This window comes from Molossus molossus, unplaced genomic scaffold (genome assembly GCF_014108415.1).
Source record: "Molossus molossus isolate mMolMol1 unplaced genomic scaffold, mMolMol1.p scaffold_m16_p_14, whole genome shotgun sequence".
NCBI lineage: Eukaryota > Metazoa > Chordata > Mammalia > Chiroptera > Molossidae > Molossus > Molossus molossus.
Window position 1 is genome coordinate 90090358 of NW_023425349.1, and position 20180 is coordinate 90110537.

A 20180-nucleotide genomic window follows, 5' to 3' on the forward strand; every position below is an offset into this window, starting at 1 on the left:
CCCACTGGTGACCTTGCTCGCTCCCGAGCTCGGCACCAGCAGAGCGTGTGCCAACATCGGCTCTCTGAGGAGCAGCTCCGCGCTGACTAGGCCCTGTGCTGCCCGCCGGGTGCTCCGTCCGGCACCGCCCGCCCTGCGCCACAGGGCAGCAGGCTCAGAGACCCCCCTGCCCCAGGCGGACCTCAGTGTGCAGCCCGCCGAGCGCTGCGCCTGCAATGTCCACAGGCTGGCTGTCAGGTGCCAAACGGGTTTCACTGCAGCCACTAATCTATTCCCAGAAAAGATGTGCTGGCCGCTAAAGCAACGAAAGCTGACCTCAAACCTCACCCTCCTACCACAGAAAAAGCGTTCAAACTCTGAACGCGCTGACCGTGCCTTGTTGCCAGACCTGCGGAGGTGCGTGCTGTGCAGTTCCCCGGGGCCTCCTCTCTGGGGGACCCCACTTCCCTGCCCCAATGCGTGACACTGGAAACAGTGCTTGGGGGTCAGCTGTGCCCAGCCCGCCCAGCCCAGAGGAGCCTGGCTGCACATCAGAAAGGCCTGCAGGAAAACCAGGTACCACTTAAACACCCACTGGCTATTTTAGACTGAAATGTACTTGGATTATATGTGCTAGCATCTGAAATTACCCCACTCAGGAGCAGTTTGTAATCTGGCTGGAAGTGGTCCCCACTCTCCCACAAGAGCGGGGAGGCCCCGCCGCACAGCCTCAGCGCGGCCGGCAAAGCTCCGCCCTGATTTAGCTTGGAGACCGCTCCTGAGGACAGCTGTTATTACATCGGAGGCTGCATTTTCCCTCATCTCCTAGTAACTTTAGATTCAGTGACTTTAGTTACAGTATTTAGCATTTTGCTAAAAAAAGTCTAGCCAAAAAAAAAAAGGTACTTGTCCTTTTGAAAAAAGTTTTGTTTTGAAAATAGCCAACAACTACTGAACTTTACATAAGGTAGCTGTGTAATCAAGACGCTGACGTCTGCCCAGCACCAGCTGGGGGCAGGGCCGGCTGTCCAGTGGGTGGGGGTAACCCAGAGCTCCGGAGGGAGATGGATCCTCAGCCCAGCCCTCCACGCAGCCCCATGCCGACACCCAGCCCAGTGCTCCCCGCATGGCCAGAACACTGAGGGGCCCGGTACCTCCAGGAGATGGGGCAGATTCTCAAGGGATGAGTGTTGCCGAAAATCCAGGAATCGTTTTCCAGTCTAAGTTATAGACCATTTGAATAGATTCAATTCAATTACACTTTATTAAAACATTTTTTTACTTTATTGATTTTTTTAGAGAGAGAGGAAGGGAGAGGGAGAGATAAAAACATTGAGAGAGAACATGGATTGGCCGCCTCCTGCATGCCCCCACTGGGGATCGGGCCCACAGCCTGGGCGTGTGCCCTGACCGGGACTCGAACCGGCGACCGCTTGGTGGCTGGGTCGATGCTCCACCACTGAGCCACACCAGCCAGGCCAGTTAAACTTTTAAAAGTATTTTTAAGATGCCTACGATGTGTGAGTCTTTCCGTGAGGGGCCCAATCTCACCGTCGGAGTGGGAACACAGAGTAGGCACCTCACGGGAGACCTAACAGATGCCCAGGTGGCGCCCACAAGGAGCGGGGTTCAGACGACGCAAGCCGCGAGGTATTACCTGTGTGCTGTCTGCAGCTCGCAAAAGAAATTACCTGTTTTGATTTCCCCTTTTCCGCGCATTTTGCCTGTTTATCTTCTGAGACCTTCCAATATGCCTGTCGGGGGAACAAGAGCCCACTGAGTGCACAGCCCCCTTCGGAAAGCAGACCCTGGCAGAGGAACGTTCCGTTTACGAAGCACACGGTGGCGTGAGCAGACATCTCCCGAGAGGCCGAGCCTGCAAAGCCAGGCGAGGGGGCAGACGCTGAGGCCAGCGGAGCCTCTAGGGGCTCCTCGTCTCAAAGTCAGGGGCCTGGAAGGACCTCCCAGATCCCCGTTACTCACTGCAAACAGCAGCAAAAACTAAACTGCCAGAGAGCGGAGCTGTAGGTGCTTCCAAACATCAAAGTGGGCTTCTTCACTCCATTCAAGAGTGACTCACGTCCGGAGCGGGAGCCTTGGCCTGCACCTCCGCTCAGCACAGGTGGCCGTGGTTCTGCGGATTTTACACGCAGCAGCCGCGACTCTGAAGGACAGGCGCAGGTCGAGCACCGGGTGGACCCCTGAGCAGGACCGGCAGGCCGGCGGGCCCCTCGCCCCCCAGAGGATGGAAAGCCACAGGCCACAGGACCGCGGGCCGAGGGCCTCCACTCCCTGCCCCTCCTTCCTGAGCTGTCCACTGCCCACGTGCTACCCGGGACTGGCGCCAAGCAGGTATGCTCCACCCAGACGGCCAGTCAGCGTCCGGTCGGAGGCCAAGCACACAGGCTCTGGGCGGCGGGGACGGATCCCGCCATTGAGCACCCCACACTAACGGCTCCGCGGCCTGAACAGCAGGCATGGCCGCAGCACAGTGTGTTTTCAGGGACACAAAGTCCCCATCAGGACACATGAAAGCAGAATCAAGTCCCGAAACAGCAACTTCCTCCAGAAACTAAAATGCAGGTACTTCACCCTCATCTACACGGGACCATGACATACCGGGACAGGCCCTGGATCGCGCACACGGCCTTTGCAGAAGCCTGGCCGTGCCTTTCACTTTCTCTTCTCTTTACACAGAGGGGGCCCGGAAGCCTCTCCCTCACCCAAGGGGCTGCAGCAAGGCCATTCAGAGCAACGACCAGCTCTGACCGAACACCCACGAGGTCACACATGTCCTTTATTTGCAAAGGGTAATGACCAGGAGCTCATTTATCTACGCGTCAAACAGAAACTGGTACTATGCTAGACTCTGGAGATGAAGACAAAACCAAACAGAACATAAGGGGCCTGGGGCATAAAATGCTAAGAGGAGAAGATGAGCCTGGACCACCTTGATTTCAGAGACAGAGAAAGCGACACCGACCACTCAGGCCTCACAAGCCCAGGAGAGGCTGCCAGGGGTCAGCGAGGGGACAGTTGGGGCATCACAGGAGGACCTGAGTGAATGCAAATGGATCGAGGGCTTCAGGTGATTTAAATCCAGGAGTCCACGCTCATAGTACAAAATCAGTCGAAACTCACTGCCTCCCTTCAGACAGGCATGAATAGCCAGCGACATTCGCCCCCTGAAGGCTATTTCCGGCTCACAAATGGAGAAGGAAACATTCGGAAAGTCCCATTTCAAAACCCGAGACCACGTGGCTCCAGACCGCAATGGCCAAGGGCCAGGAGGGAGCATCTGCCTTGGTGGCCGGGGGCTGACCGGCCCTCAGCGTGGCTCTCCCGCCGGAAACACAGGGCAGCTCCCGGAAATGGGGACTCGAAGGGCAGAGTGCCCGGGGTCACCGATGGCCCGATTCCACTGGATTCACACTCTTCACGTAGGAGAGAGACTGTGAAACCTGAACGCTGATGATTCAAGAACACTAATTTTTTGGATGTGATAACAGTCTTTTGGAAAAAAGGGGTCCTTTCCTTCACGCGATGCCCAGGGGCACACTGAGAGATGAAGACAGTGTGTCTGAGTTTTGCTTCCAAGCCATGTGGGGGGAGTAGGGGGTGGGGACACGGGGGAGGACGAGGGGCCACCCCTGCCTGCACTCAGTCCCTCTCCTCCTGTGTACCCTCGAGATTGTCCATAATAATAACTTAAAAAACCCAAGCTGAAAAGAGGGTGGTCCCTGGGTGAGGCTGCCAGGGGACACCCGAGGTGGGGCTTTGGGGACAGGAGAGGGGGTTGCTCTTCAGACATGGGGCATCTTCGAGGCCCACTGGGGAAGAGCCCGGCGTGCGGCGAGGCGGGGGCGGGGGCTCGGGCCTACCTCGTGCTGCTGCCGGGAGATGTCAAGTGCACTCACAGCAAACACGGCCTCCCGGGCGCCCACGTACAGGGTGTCCTGGTCCTCGCTCAGCAGCAAGGCCGAGTAGTTGAAGATGCCCGGCTGGTGGAACCGCACCAGCGGCACCTCTGGGGAAAGAGGGGTGGGAGTGAATTAGGTGCTGCTGAGCCGGACACGCCCTGAGCACCTGTTCTCACCTGTGCACAGTCCTGCTGCCGGGGCCGGGTGTGGATCCACGCGGCCAGCCCCCACCAGGGCCGGAGCTCAGGCTCCTCGGGGCGGGGCCCACCCGCTGAGGCAGCCCCAAGCGCAGGGGACCCATGAGGCCCCAGGGTCACGCGCTTGACAGTGCTGTGGTCTGACTCCCCTTTCTGTCCCTCCAGCCCAGAGTTCAAAACCCTGCACCCAGCGTGGTCTCTGGGCAGCATGACCTCCTAGGAGCATGACCTCTAAGTGTGTGAATTCCTAGGAGGTGGCCCTACAGCAGCATAACCACCGGGCAGCATGACCCTGTGACCTCCCAGGAGACCGCAGGCCAGACACCTCAAGCTGCTGCTCCCAGCTCCTCCCAAACCCGTGTCTATGAATCAGCCATAGTTGAGGTGCGTACAGAATTCACCTATTTTCTTATTCGGGAAAGAAAAGTTGTACCTTTCACAAAATCGATTTCAATGACTATGTCCCTTAACCCAGTGGTTCTCAGTCTTCCTAACGCAGGGACCCTCTAACACAGGTCCTCATGTTGTACATGGGCGTGTCTGCATGTGGGCGGACCCGCCTGGAGACGGAGAGAGGATGGTGTCTCGGTTCCTAAGACCACTGGAAATATGTGTTTTCCGATGGTCTTAGGCGACCCCTGTGAAAGGGTCATTCGACCCCAAAGAGGTCGCGACCCACAGGTTGAGCACCACTGTCTTAACCCGAGCATTTTCAGGGATAACCAACACACTTACAAAACAGAGAAAGAAGCGACCTTTTTCCCTTACTAGGTGCTTAATTGATCAACAGCTCTTTAAGACCCAGAAATCAATGCTTAGCAATGAAAGGCAATATGAATATATCAGCATTGCTTCCTTGAGAGCTGTTTCTCCTTTTTATTTTTATTATTACTTTTTAAAAAATTTATTTATTCAGCATCTCTCTCTTTTTTAAAAATCGTCACCTGAGGATATTTTTCCATTTCTCTTCAGATAGGGAGAGAGAGAGAGAGAAAAAACATCGACGTGAGAGACACACCGACTGGTTGCCTCCCGCACAACCCCGACCAGGGCGGGGACGAAGTGCAACCAAGGTACATGCCCCTTGGGGCCCAGGCCGATGCTCTAACTGCTGAGCCAAACCGGCCAGGGCTGCTGCTTCTTTCCCACCGTCCAGCATCAGTGTGAGCATTTCGACCTTGGCTTTCGAGGATCACCAAGCGCAGCTTTCACTCGGGCTAGTTCTCGTCTCCTGCTCATCTGAGCAGTGTGCCGCAGACTGAGGCACAGGGACAAAGGTCTAACAGCACCTGCTGCCCGGAGCTCTGATGGACACCGGCCCTGCAGGCTCCCCTCGCCCAGGGCCACTGGGCCCGGAAAGTGGGTTCCCAGTCCCGAGACACAGCTCCCAGGAGAGGAAATAAATACAAACGAAACTGATGAACAGCAAACGGGAGCCACTGGCCTGAAGCTCAGCGGCACAGCGAATGTCCTCAAAACGGGACACAGTGTGGTTGGGGCCCGGCCAGCGGGCACCAGGCCTCCCCAGGCAGGGAGGTGGGCTTCCTTTCAGGCCCTAACCGAGCAGATCAGCGGGCCCTTCACAAGCCCGGGAGTGTTTCCAGTCACCAAAGCGTCTCCCTGGACACGGCGGTGCAGGCCGCCCGCCTGCTCACAGGTGCCAGGGGCACAGAGCCAGCTGCCAACGGCACACACGCATCAGCACCAGAGCAGACCCCTCAGCACCTGGCGCTTGTCCCTCACCTCTGTGCTCCCAGGTGATCCTAGGTACGGGCGCGAAGGCCACCGCTGCCCCGAGCACCACGGTGAGGGCCGCGAGCAGCCCCCCAGCGGGGACACACATCCTCATCGGGGCCGCAGCAGGGGCTTCAGCAGCAAATGCCTGTGGGCAGCGAGGCCACGGCAAGGGTCCGGGGGGGTCGTTCAGAGCCCCAGGGCTCGGACCCGCAGCACGGCCTGGCGCTGGTGGGAGCCGTGGCCCCCGAGGACCCACATCTCTCAGTTGTGGGGGTGGTTCTCGTCACGGCAGTGGCGCAGGCCCCGGGCCTGTTCCTGAGCGGTTCGCTTCTTTCCCAGCCTCCGGGGAAGCCCTGGAAGAGAGCACAAAGGCGGGCTGCCGTCAGGACGTGGCAACACTGCCCACTGTCTGTCTGTCAGCACCCTCCACAGCTCTGCCCTCCCCCAGCCCAGCGGGCCGTCTGCTTAGAGGCACAGGCCGGCGGGACGAGGGGGCTCCCAGGGGGCAGACACGCACCTGGACGCCCTGGAGCAAAGCCCGAGTTACAGGAGTCAGTGCTTCCCGCCCCTGAGGCCACCAGGACAGACAGAGGGACCCAGAATGGGGGACAAACATCCACCTGGCTGCCCAGCTGTTAACCAGATGGAAAGGAACAGAGCAGAGTTTCAGTTCCCTTGGAGACGTCGGCTTCCAGAATCCCTACTGCGTATCAAGGAAGACGGCACGAGTGAGAGCAGGGGACGCAAGAGGCTGAGATGCGTGAGTGTGCACTCGCGCACACGTGTACATGTGCATATGCACACACATGCACACACATGACCTTGCCTCGTGGGAGAGGCTGACCTCCTGCAGGGGACAGGACCCCACGGCCCGTCCCTCCAGCCTGTGTGCACAGTGGTCATGGCTCTGTCACTGGAAGCACAGGCCTGTGCTGAGGACAGAAACTGGGGCTGGGGGTGCCCAGGCCTCCTGGCGCCACGCTCCGCCTGCCCCAGCGCCACCTGCATGGCCCCCGCAATGAGCTGCAGGTAGCGGTTCCAGGTCCGAAACCAGGCACTCCATCCCGGGTCCGCCCCGACCCAGGGCCCGCAGGATCCCGGCGAGGCTCAGACAGGAAGTCTTCTGACCTCTCAGGAAGAAGCTCCAATGGACACGCCGGCTGAGCAGAGCCAGGGCCCTTGCCCAGCATGGGTGGGGAGCACCACGAAGTCGCAGCGAGCCTACCTACACTGTGCAGACACGCTGTGCCCCGGAGGCTCCATGGGGTCCACGGTGCTCAGCCTCCGCTTCAAGACAGCCCTCCTCCCCCAGGACCTCCACCCACCCACCCCAGAGGCCCCTGAGTTGGCCATCCATCCCCTCTCTTCCTCCCACCCCCACCAAGCCCACCTCTAGGTCTATCCGTCCAACTGACACCCAGGCTCCTTTGGTGACCTTCCCCTCACTCCATCACCGATAGACCCCTGACTCCACCGCGCCTCAGCGACACCCAAGGGCAGCCTTCTTCATTCCCTCCACCACTGAGCCCCCCACCGCACACACCAGAACCTGCCCAGCTGCCTGCCTCCCCCACCCCACTCTCCAACACATCAGGCCAACTCGAACCTCCCAGAGAGTCAGGGAGAAGTTCTGGCTTCCTGTTTACCTAGTTAAGTCACTGCCTCCGGGAAGCCCTCCAGGGTCGTTTCCTCATCCCACCTTTTGCATCTCCTCTTGTGCCCCCAATGTCCTTGTCTGGCCCCCAAAGCCCAGCAGGCAGTATGCTAGTCCTCGGCGGCCCTCTGGGTTTAATAGGGTCTCCTTTACTTTTATTTTCTTTATTTATATATGTGTGCTTGGGGCGCCACCACTGCCCAGCTCCACATCATAAAGGAAGAACTCACAGGGACTTTGCCACTCGGTGACACTGGGCACCACTGGGCCTCATGGGCTCCCTGCCGTCCTCACCCAGCACCACCCCTTCCAGGCCCGGAGGCCCACCTGGCCAGGCCCCCATCCACCGGGCACCTGCTCTCCATCCAGACTGACTGTCACCCCGAAGTCGAGGGGCACCCAGTTCCTCGCTTTCTCCAGGGACTGGCATGTACTGGGTGGAGGCGGAGCCCGTTCCCACAGAGCCGGAGAGGCATTACTGTCAGCTTTTCAAGCCCCGTGGTGCCATCCCAGCTACTGGAGTCCGCCAAGGGAAGGCATGGCTGAGTGCCCACACAGCCATTTACAGACGGGCGCCGGTCTGCAGGCCCGGCCTGCTCTGGGGACCGAGACACGCCCCGCAGCAACAGCGGACCCCGAACTCTGCTGCAACCAGATGCTCCTGGAAGGAGATGGGCTGCCTCGGGGCGTGGCCCCTCTCGACAGAGGGGCTCTCAGAAGTATTCCCCACTGGAGAGACACGACACCCTTGGCCCCTGGCCTTGGGCGGGGACCCCGCTCTCCTGCCCTCCCCTGGGAAGCCAGGCGGGTGGCCAGGCCAGGTCTCTCAGGCTGTGCTGTGCTACCAAGGGGCCCCGCCTGTTAAACACGCCTGGGTGTCTGGCGGCCTGAACGCTCTGCAGACTCCACACAGCCGCAGGGCACGGGTCCCAGCGAGGAGCTGCCTGAGGGTGACGCTGAGCACTGGGGGTTCTAGGTCCTTCCTGGCATCTCCTGGCGCTCACCTCCCAGCCTCACCTCTGCACAGCCTCCTACCCCTTCCCCCGGCTCCCATTCTTGCTGCCTAGGCACAGCACGCTCGTGTCCGCCCCAGAATCCTCGTCCCTTCACGCTCCCTGACAGAATCCTCACTTTCCCTGGCATGGCCGTGTGGCCAGCTCCCCACACCCCTCTGTGTCCTGGGGGCCACTGGGGCCAAACTGCCCGAAGAGATGTTATGAGGCAGGGACTCCAGGAAGGCTCTTCAGAGCGGGCTGGCTCAGCTCTGCGCGCAGCCTCTGCTCCCGCCTGGAGCTCCGAGGCGGTGGCGGCCACCTCGTCAGTGTGAAGACAGGGTCTCATGCGAAGAACCGCCAAGTGGAAATTCACAGACATTGGCCGCCACACACTGGAGACTTGACACCTGCTTACCCCAGAGTTTCTAATAAACTATGAATTCCTTTATTTATTTTTAAAATTTTTTTCTTTATTCATTTTAGAGAGAGAGAGGAAGGAAGAGGGAGAAAGGGACAGAAACACTGATGAGAGAGAACATCGACTGGCTGCCTCCTGCACGCCCCCCACTGGGGTTCAGGCCCACAACCTGGGCATGTGCCCTGACCGGGAATCGAACCAGCGACCTCTTGGTGCAGGGTCGACGCTCAACCACGGAGCCACACTGGCCTGGATATGAATCCCTTTAAATGACTGTTTTTCAGATTTTTGTTAGCAGTAGTCAGATACAATTCTACCCAGATACAACCTCCCTGTAATAAATACAATTAGCCAAGAACAGTAGCAGCCGGAAGAACGTGCCTGACCTAGATCAGCGTGCACCCTCCCCCGTGTGAACTGCTTCTCGCTTGGGTTAGACCCCAGGGGGCGACCTGGGTCCCCCTTCCGCTCAACCGCTCCCACGTCCCACCGCACCACCTTCCTGTCCTGCCCCGTGTGGACATGGGGCTCGACCCCAGGCAAGGCCGCTGCCTCTGAGCACTTCCACGTGCGTCCGTTCCGAGCTCACAGGGGACTGCCTTCGGTGTGACCCATCAGGAAGTGCCAGGGGCTCCCCAAAGCCCCCCCAGCTCCCACACAGGCAAGGTTCCCATGACTGCGGCCAGTCGGCTGTAGAGAGATCCGTGGCACCAGGAGGGAGGCACGGGCGCAGCTCAGCGGACCGGCAGCGCTCTGGAGTGGGGCTGAGACCGGGCGGCCGTGCCTGCGGGGACGGCGGGGGGCACCTGGAACTCCTTGTCCGTTCTCTTCAATTTCCTCGTGAATCTGAAACCGCTCTTACAAATAAAGTTTGTTTAGCACTGGCTGAGCGGCTCAGTTGGTTGGAGCACCATCCGTATACCAAAAAGCTGTGGGTTTGAGCCCGGATCAGGGTACATACCTGGGGTGCAGGTGTAATCCCGGGTTGGAGCGCGTGCGGGAGGCAAAAGGTCCATGTCTCTCTCACGTCCATGTGTCTCTCTCCCTCTGTCTCCCTTCCTCTCTCTCTGACGTCAATAAATGTATCCTCAGGTGAGGATAATAAGTAAATAAATACATTTTATTTAAAAACAAAAACACACCAGCTCGGAGAGGTCCTTTCTGAGCACCTGTGCCCACAGCCCAGCACCCTTCTGGCTACGGGGCGCAGACGTGAGGCCCCCGGGGTGTCTCCTCTCCCCTCAAGCACCCTCACGGAGCTGTCTCAGTTGGAGGAGCATGGTCTGCAGGGGCCCGGTGATCGAACAAATTCTGACCGAGGTCCCGGACCGAAGTCACCCCCCTGGGACAGCCCGGGAAGCGTGCTGCAGCCTGGTTCGGGCGGGGTTTAAGATCCAGACCCGGAGACGGGACCCTCCCTCTGCAACCTGGAGTCCACGGCGGAGACTTATCTCCACTCTCTCCTCAACCCGGGAAAAGAAACTCCAAAAGGACACCAAGCACAAGGGCGCAAGTGGGGCCAGGACAGCCCAGGAGGACACCAGCCAATCTCAGAAATGAGACAGCGCACAGCTGAGCCAACCAGCCAGCCGGGAACTCTGACAGCCGGCTGGGGGGGGGCTGGGCGGGTGGGCGTGTCCTGTTGGGCAGGGCACCGATTTCTGGGGTGAGCGCTGCTGCCTGCTCCCCACATGATGTCACTGAACAGACGGGCGGGGCCCCGAGAGCACAGCATGCGCCCCACAGGGAAGTAGGGTTGTGTAGGTTTACTTTCACCCTTATTTTTAAGTTTATTGATGTTACATAGTTTAGTTTTTGATAACAGTTCCATTCTGCAGACCCAACCGAGCCGGCGAGGGGGGAAGGCCCAGAGAAACACAACCTAAGAACGTAAGTAAGAGCTTACAGATTAAAATGTTGATTAAAGAAAGGAAACACTACGTTGCAGGTCTGAAAAGTAAAACTGGGCGGTTTCCTGGACGCTGGGCAACGCATCGGAGACGAAAATGGAGAAGAAAGATACGCAGGCAGGAGGATGGAGTCAGGAGACCCGCCCCTAACTGACAGGCGTTCCAGGAGAGAGAAGGAGGGTCATCAGGAAAATAACAAAAATATATAAGAATTTATTTATATATCATAAACAGAAGAAAAATGTCCAGAACACAAGGACGCGAAAGCGTCAAGCAGCACAATGAATGGAAAAGTCCCCCTACCAGGCCCGTCCCAGCGACCCCGAGAACCTAGGAGACAAGGGAGCTCCTGAAGCTGGCAGAGAGAAAACAGGTCCCACACCATTACCTCTCTAGAGCCTCGCTGACAGCCAGGAGGCAGCAAAATGCCTTTAAAATCCCAAAGGGGGATGATTTCTCACCTAAAATTCTGTACCGAGACCAATGATCAACCATACAAGTGTAGCAGGAAACATGCATCAAACGTGGAAATTCTCAACATCCTCATCTCCTTCACATTCTGTCTCAGAAAGCTACCTAAGGATACGCTCCACCAGAACAAGGGCATGCTTTCCCAGGTCTCCCTGAGAAGGACGAGCCGGGGAGCGGGAGGCAGGTGCACGCGCGGAGGCCGGGGGCTGGAGGGTGCAGGAGGGAGCACCCGGAGCTCCCACGGGTCTGTGTGCTGGAACACGGGCTTACGGGTCGGGCAGAGCGAGGCTGAGTTAGCAACACGCACAGAGAACACAAAGTTTACACACTCGAGACGAAGCAGTCGCTGATCCCAGGGAAAGCAGGAAGTGGGACTTGGAAGGAAATGTAACCAGTTCGTACTGACCACAGCACAGCTCTGACCGGCGCTGACATGGCCCATCACAAAATCTGCAGCAACGCCACAGGGAGGGTGGGGACGAGGGAGGGGACCCCATCCTCATCTTCCATCGCACTGTTATCCAAAAGAGAAAAATCAGGAGATACCAGCAGAAGCCGTTTAAAGGAAAACACCCCAAATGACTGAAACTGCAGCTCACTGTCTGTCCCAGGGACAACGGGACGAGACTGGAGGATGATACTCTTTCTCCTAAGCAGTGTAAGAACTTCACTTTAAAATCAGGTGCATTAATTACGCTGATAAAAATTAATTAAATTGTTAGAAGAAATCAATGCTCGCCCTGGCCAGTTTGACTCAGCAGCAGAGCGTCGGCCTGCGGACCAATGAGTCACGGGTTCGATTCCAGCCAAGGGCATGTACCTCAGTTGCGGTTCGGCCCTGGTCCTGGTCCGGTCGTGTGGGAGGCAGCCAGTTGATGTCTCTCTATCACATCTATGTTTCTCTCCGTCTCTCTCTCCCTCCTTCCCACTCTATCTGATGATAAATAGAAAAAAAGTATCCTTGGGCCCTGGCCGGTTTGGCTCAGCGGTTACAGCGTCGGCCTGTGGTCCAGAGAGACCCGGGCTCAGTTCCCGCTAAGGGCACGTACCTCAGTTGCAGTTTGTCCCCAGCCCTGTTTGGGTTGTGTGAGAGGCAGCCGCTTGATATGTCCCTTTCACATGCATGTCTCTCTCTCTCTCTCTCTCTCTCTCTCTCTCTCTCCTACTCTATCTGAATAAAAAATGGAAAAATGTCCTCAGGTGAGAATAAAAAATAAAAAAAATTAATGCTCAGGCAGCGACAGCAGCATGGGAGTGAGTGTAAAACACAGTTTGCAGCTCAGAGAGTGGCCAGCAAGGGGCCGGCCTCCCAGACCCTCCATCCCCCAACCTCTGCACATGCTGCTCTCTCTTCTAGAATGTTCTTGCCCAGGGAATCCCTGCAGACCGCCCCACCCCCATCCCCTCCTGCTTTATTTCCTTCACAGCACAGTAAGGACTTGCAGAGGTCTCAGTGCACATGTCCCCGTGATGTGGTCCCTGCTGGGGGGGGCAGGCTTGGGGAATGCAAACATCCCAGTTAGAAGACCCAGGCTGGAGCTGCAGAGAACCACACGAGGCCCAGCGGCAGAACGTCTCGCAGACCAAATACCCGGATGCAGAAGTTTAGAATGGACCTCAAGGGGAATTCTCTTTTGTTTGTTTATTTCCTTTATTGATTTGAGAGAGAGAGGAAGGGAGAGAGAGAGAGATAGAAACATGGATGAGAGAGAACATCAATGGGCCGCCTCCTGCATGCCCCCACTGGGGATGGGCCCACAACCTGGGCATGTGCCCTGACCGGGAATCAAACCGGCGACCTCTTGGTGCAGGGTTGACGCTCAGCCACGGAGCCACACCGGCCTTCTTGACCACAGCTCCCAGGCAGGCAGTGCTGCCCTGACAGACTCACCAGGATGCCGGTGGGGGCCGGGATCTCCTGGCCATGCAGCTGCCCAAACTGGCTGTCACCCTTGGCCTGGACCAACCCGACACTGCCATTCTGGAGCCGGCGGCCGTCCTTCACGGAGATGGAGCGGTTCCTTCTCCAGAAGCACTCTGGCGCCCCAGCAGGCACGGGTTTCCATCCAGCTTCCTGATGGCCTCAATCAGACGCCTCTCATCCCCAAAGGTCTTTTTGTCCCCCATTAATTAATTAATTTTTGTTGCAGATGTTTCTCCTATTCCCCCCCAGACACCCTCCTCCTCATCCTGCTCCCCTCCCCCCACAAGCATTGCCCAGAGGTCTTTAAAACAATCCACACGAACAGCCAGAGGCAGGGGGATCCCTGCAGCAGCACTGGCTTCGCAATCACTGGGGGACGTCGCATGAGGAATCAAGATAATATTCGAAGGGAGGCAGTGCCCATTCTGCTGGCTTTCCCAGGCATGTCTGAGACATGGAGGTGTCCTGTGGGGAGCCGAGCATCAGGACCACCACTGTGCCTTCCCGTGTGAAGTCCTGCCTTTCACACTTAGACAGGGGTCCATCAGGAAGACAGGGTCACACATATGTCCCTCCCATTACCTACACATAATCGTGCTGGCTCATGAGGCGTGCACACTCCCACTTTACATGCCATCACTCAGTGCCAGCCACATGGCAGCGTCCCACCAGCACGGCCCTGAATCAAGCCAAGGGGCTGTGGTAGAGAAAACAGGCTTACCCAGCAAACTGCAAGCAGCAGGGTAAGGGCTAGTACATGCATGTCTGTGTGCACACACCTGTGTGCATACATTACGTGTGCACCTGTGTGCATGTATGCACCTGAGTTTTTGTATATGTGTGCACCTGTGTGCACATCTGTAAGGTATGACACATGATAATCTGTGCATACATGTGTATATATTAGTGTTTGCGTCTGTATGATCATGTGTACCTGTGTGTGCATGCACACGTGCATGTGTGTGTTTACATGCATGTGTGGTATGCATGCAGTCTGTTCTAATCAGCATAAAAATTGAGACCTGGAGTTGCATTCTTAGTTGTGAATAGTGATGGCCAGCTGGGACCCAGGGAGGCAGGAACCGAGGACTGCGGGTGCTTTCTGGGGCCTGTCACACCCGCCTCATGCCTTGGCTTCCCCTCCTGGGACCAGCTGTCTGGGGCAGCAGGGTGGGTCACAGAGGGCACACCACTCACTACCACTCACTACCACACATTAGCGTCAGTGCTCCTGTCAGCAACAGGACGCTCCCTGTGCTGTAAGTGCCCTCGCTGGAGTCCCCAGGGAGCCCGTGAAAGGGGACCCCAGGTGACAGCTGTGGACAATGCTGGGGCCGCCTGTTCAGGCTCTTGTCTACAGGCTTCATACAAAGACACGATGGCTGAAGCTCCCTCCCCCTCCTGGCCCTGTGGCCAGGCCAGTGGAGGGCACACACCTGCCCACGCCTACCCTCCCAGCTGGGAGGAGAGCGAGACAGCCACCAAAGACTATGTCGTACTGATGTCACCCCAGACTGGCCCCAACGCCATGTTCCCCACCTCCACCGCTGCCCCCCCATGTCTCCTCCCCCACTTCATGTCTCCCTCCCCCAACCCTGGTCCCCTCCCCCAACCCCGGTCCCCTCCCTCAACCCCAGTCCCCTCCCCCAACCCCGGTCCCCTCCCCCAACCCCGGTCCCCTCCCCCAACCCTGGTCCCCTCCCCCAACCCTGGCTATGGTGCTGATGTCACCACCTCAAAGAACTGGCCTTGTCCTGGAATCAGGATGGATTTCAGGAGCTCTCTGTGTCATCCGCCTACAACAAAGAGTTTGTTGTTTCAACCGCAGTCTCCCCAGAATTGAGAACAGGTCCTGGGAGCAGCACTCCAGCTACATGGGGCCATCCTCAGACCTGGAGGTGGGCTGAACCCACACTGCCAAAAATCACCCAGGACACTCCTGGGACGCCTGCTTTCCCCTCCGGCCACCTTGCAGGGCAAACTCGCCAATCAGGACACCCGACACGCCACAACCTGTTCCCGCCCCCAAACCCAGCACGTGTCCGCCGTGCATGCAGTGCGTGCCGTGCGTGCTCGTGGGAGCTGGGAAGGGTACAAAGGGCGGCGGGGGAGGGACCCCCCCAACCAATCCACCATGAATCAACCAGCAGTGATGACAGGCACGTGCCGAGGAGGACGTGAGCATGGTGGGTACCTGGGGCAGTGGGACCCCACCAGGCCCTGTAGACTGACGGGCTCAGCAAGCAAGATCCAAAGACGATTGATTTAGGAGGAAAACCTAGGAAAAACCCTCGGGTCATAAACGCCAGGGCTGAGGATTCCTAGTTAATGCAGTGACCGAACACACCAGTACGAAACCGTGCCGCCGGCCCGGCAGCTCAGCCAGTGCAAGCAGCGCCCGGTGCCCGGAAGTGAAGCTGCATCGGGACGCCCACCCCGCGGGCACAGGCCGTGCCCGCACGCATGCCCAGGACCTGTGGCCGCAGACGGCTGACACAGCGCACAGTCCTGCCCACGCTCACGACAGTGTCGGCGAGGACCAAGGAGAGATGGAGTCTTTCCTTTTGTTTTACAAATTAAGCTGGCGTTTCTCTTTCCCCTAAAACTGAAATCCGTGGTGGACCATGTGTTAACCAACCCACACTAAAATGACCCTAAATCCAGGGCGCGATGACACTGAGAGCCCTCACAGACGACCCCACAGAGAAGAGGGGACACGTCAGGGCTCAGACCAGGCACCCCGAGCTGCCAGCTCGGAGGGCGGAGGGGGCAGCACGGCAGGAATGGGGGGGGGTGATCCACGGAGGTCCAGGTGCGCAGCACCCACTGCCCTCTGGGCTCCACCTCAAGCCAACCCGAGGGCCAGTGGCCAAGTCCAGGGGCCAACAACCAACTTTCTCCGAATCTCACTGAAGCTTCCCTAAGGCGCCAACTTGGATAAACTGGATATCGATTGAGGGAAAAAAGTGATTTTACCTGTACCTTGTACCTCTCAAAACTTCCAATCGTCTCTAGGATGAAGTCTTCAGAAACCTTCGCTCTGGAAAGAATGGGAAACAAGCACATTCAAGCACTGACTGTCCATCCAGGTGAACTCAGCATCACGTCTGAAACACCACTACAAAGCAAGCTGTAATTTTTTTTTTTTTTTTAAACCCTGGACCCCCTGGCAGCTGACTGGGACCCAGGATCAGTGTGGCATCCACGCCCTTGTGCAAACAGGAAGGAATGAGTGTGCAACTGCTCACCCACAAAGGATATGCAACTTGGCTGCTCACCCAGGTAAAGGAGCTGGTCCCCAACCACCTCCCCGCAAAAGCAGCCATTCAGATAGGAGCCACAGTCGCAGTCATTAATCAAAAAAGGACCACGATTGTCTATTCACTTCAGGTGTGTCCTTTAGAACTCATCCTCCTTGACACCCAAAGGTGTGAGGGAATGAAGAGAGCAGAGATACATATAAACTATTTACGAGAAAATGATTTCCCGAAGAATCTATTTAGATTCCCATTCTTCTTTGTTTCTGATTGCTCTGCTTACTGTCTGTAAGCCAACAGAAGCATCTCCACATTTCTGTGTGGAGAAATGTCCAGAAGCTGCACACTTCTATGGGGTGTGCTAGCCCTCTGCAGGGCAGGACGGAGCCCTCGACACAGGGGCCCGTCTAGTGGTCTCCGACGACTCTGCAGAGAATCAGAACGGGGAAGCCAGGGCCTGTGCAGGGCTAATGGAGGTAGGCAGCCGCTTGAACTTGACCCCTCTATGGTGGCAAATGATCCAATATATTTTTTATTTTAAATTTTTTCCTTTATTGATTTTAGAGAGAGAGGAAGAGAGAGGGAGAAAGAGATAGAAAGATTGATGAGAGAGAACACTGACTGGCCGCCTCCTGCATGCCCCCCACTGGGGATCGGGCCCACAACCTAGGCCTGTGCCCTGACCGGGAATCCAACCAGCGACCTCTTGGTGCAGGGTCGACGCTCAGCCACTGAGCCACACCGGCCGGACCCAACATATTTTTTAAACCTTGGAATCAAACTCTAGCACTTTTTGTAGTTGGAGTAGTATTTTCTTTCGCTTTAAGAGCATATGCAGTTCTCGTCATTTCTCTGAAGATAGCTGAGACGTAGGAGGAGTTCCCCGGGAACACGCTGGTGCCCCCTCTCTCCCTCATGGCCGCCAAGGAGTGGGGCCAAGCACGCTGACAGCAGGAGACCAGCGTGCACCCCGCTCTTACATGTCCACCCACAACGTACGATTTCCAGGGTCACCCGGGGTCCCTTGGGGCTCAACACATTCTCCGAATCCTGAGCAAACGAGACCCCAAAGTGACAGGTGGCAATGGTTAGGATGCCCCAGGACCCGCGGAGGTTTCCAAAGACGGAGTCTGGGTCTCTGCAGCCATGGCTGCCTCTGACGGCCACGTATCAGCAAAAATGACCATGTCTGAGCCGGCAGGGAAGTGCCCTGGACGAGGCCATATCCACTCAGCACACAGCCCACGCCGTCTACCTCAGCGCTGGGGGAGGCGCTGGCTTAGCGGACGGACACACGGCAACCTGACCAACTGTGGGGTTTTCACACGGGCAGGCAAGGCACGGCATCCCCTTCCTGAGTCCCGGGAAAGAGGCTGATTCACGCACAATACGTGCAGATAGACAACACGAACACTAAGGACTATCAACAGAAAAATGTCTTTCTTCTAGAAATGCAATGTCCTTGCCACTTTAGTAAGTGAAAGCCCAGAGTCGTGGTTGGTAAGCACGTGTCCTGTTCACCCCAATTCCACAGTGACGAACGCAGGACAGCAGGTGAGGGGTCTGTGTGTCTGCACTTTCAACCTCGGTGTGCTGGGCCCTGGTGTCCCGGTTCCCTCCCCCGAGCCTAGTCTCCACATCTCCCCTCCGCCAAACCGCTCCTGGCCCCGAGGGGCCCAGGTAACAGTTCACACTGCTGGCTGCAGACGACCATGGAGGCCTCGGCCCCTGGCCGTCTGCAGCCTTCACCAGGCACTTTTTCTTCTTTCCCAAAGCAGAACCCCACAAGCTATACTTAACACCGAAGACGGCAACATGCATGTTCCTCATACAATTACTAACCACGTCCTTTCCAGGAGGTTTCTCCTAACGTCTTATAACGGTACCTAAAAAGAATGCAAGGGTCCATTTACAAAATAACGGAATGCAATTCAATCAGAAAAGAAATGCTTCCCTCTCCCTACAGAGAAACTTGGCCTTTACCCCCCCACCAGGCCCCACGCCCCCAGCCGTGCAGGGGTGTGTGGGAGCCCCAACGCCCATGCCCGAGGCCACTCCTGACAAGGCACAGGGCCTCATGCACATCGGCACCATTGAGTTCTGCAGCTGTGACTCCCCCTCTGAAGGCCCCCACCCCGGCCGCAGCCTGGTCCTCTCTTCCGCACCAGGAGAAGGGAGGTGTCATGAGGCTCTGGGGCTCTGTGATAAGCATGACCTGGCTTCTCCATTCACCAGCTGTGTGTTCCTGGACACGTGTCTGGGCCTCTCTGGGCCTCTGCTCCCTTACGCAGGAGGTGGGCATACTAATAGTGCACACAACACCTGGTTGTTCTGAGACCCTGAGTGACCTTGGAAGAGCTTAAAGCAGAGTGTGGATCGAAAGTCTGCACAGGTATCGGCAGTGCCTTGCTACCTGAGCACCTTTGCTAAGGAGACTCCGTAGGACACCAAAGCAGGCTTTGGCTGCCAGCCCACCTAACTCCTCGGGCAAAGTGTCCTCCTGCCCAAGGGAGCTCAGGCTCAGCACCCAGGTGGCCCTGAGCCCACAGCCACACTGCGGTTAGGGACTGGGAGGAGACCGCAAGCCCTTTCTGTTCAATCTCCTCACTCAGCTCAGGATCCCCCCTCCCGCCAGAGGTGCCCAGGGAAATGGAGACCCTCAATGGCAATCGCCACTCCACCCCACCTGTTCTGGGGGGGGTGGGTCTGCACATTATAGCCAGAGGCCAGCTCCCACCTTTGAGAAGAGAAGCATAAGACAGCTGCTATCACATGCAGGGATGAGTGGCCACAGCAGACCCCATGCACTGGGTCACCTCCTGGTGGCCCCCAGCAACATCTGCAAGACCTCTGACCCAGCAGGTCTCTGCCAGGGATCAGTGTGGACACGCCCCACCTGCATATAAGATACCCGACGCGAGGCTATTCAACAGGAAAACTGGAAACACCTAGAAGTCCCTCAGTGTTTGTGAGTGAACATGTATGTGTGTGGAGACACCCACGCATGTGTACTGTGTATAAGTCCATTTACAGATATGTGAATTGGGCATACCCCAGGCTGGAATACCGTGTGGATGTTACAAATAAAGCAGCCACTGAGCCGGAAGGATGTCCCCCACTGTGGTTAGCCCAGGAAAAACTAAGGCTCTCAACAGTATCATACAGTAGGTTCCATCTGCACAGGCACATGGTATGTGACCAGCTGTTATGTGCATAATTTAATCAAAAGGACTGTTTAATTAGATCAGAATTTAATCCAGGACCTGCTCGCAGTGAGTCACCAGAGAGAGGTTCTGGTCTAGAGTGGAAGTGGATTTCATTTTTCACTATTTTTATATTTTAGTTCTATTTGAATTCTTGCCTTAACCGTGTAGTTTCAAAATTAAGTTATTTTAAACTTGACATTAAAAGAAAGATGTATTTGCCCTGGCCGGTTTGGCTCAGCGGTTAGAGCGTCGGCCTGCGGTCCGGAGAGACCCGGGTTCGGTTCCCGCTAAGGGCACGTACCTCGGTTGCAGTTTGTCCCCGGCCCTGGTTGGGTCGTGTGGGTGGCAACCACTCGATGTGTCGCTTTCACGTCGATGTTTCTCTCTCTCTCTCTCCCACTCACTCTATCTGAACAAAATATCGAAAAATGTCCTCAGGTGAGGATAAAAAAAAATAAAAAAAAAAAAACCTTATAAAAAAAAAAAAAAGTAAGATGTATTAGAAACAGGAT

The 20180-nt window shown here is 56.9% G+C and overlaps 1 protein-coding gene across 9 annotated transcripts in view; it reads right to left on the minus strand.

Moving 5' to 3' along the window:
* SEMA4D (semaphorin 4D) overlaps positions 1-20180 on the minus strand; it is a 110832-nt gene that overhangs the window by 29122 nt on the left and 61530 nt on the right. For 4 of the 9 annotated variants that reach the window (XM_036260734.1, XM_036260727.1, XM_036260728.1 and 1 more), the window contains 4 exons: positions 16182-16245; positions 5840-6186; positions 3861-4006; positions 1671-1733 (listed from right to left, as the gene is read on the minus strand). In XM_036260734.1, the coding sequence (XP_036116627.1) occupies positions 1671-1733; positions 3861-4006; positions 5840-5945 (315 nt within the window). In that variant the 5' untranslated portion in view covers positions 5946-6186; positions 16182-16245. Of the gene's footprint in view, positions 1-1670; positions 1734-3860; positions 4007-4529; positions 4627-5839; positions 6187-7223; positions 7307-16181; positions 16246-20180 lie in introns of those variants that run through there. The other 5 variants (XM_036260731.1, XM_036260732.1, XM_036260730.1 and 2 more) reach the window with 4 other exon arrangements.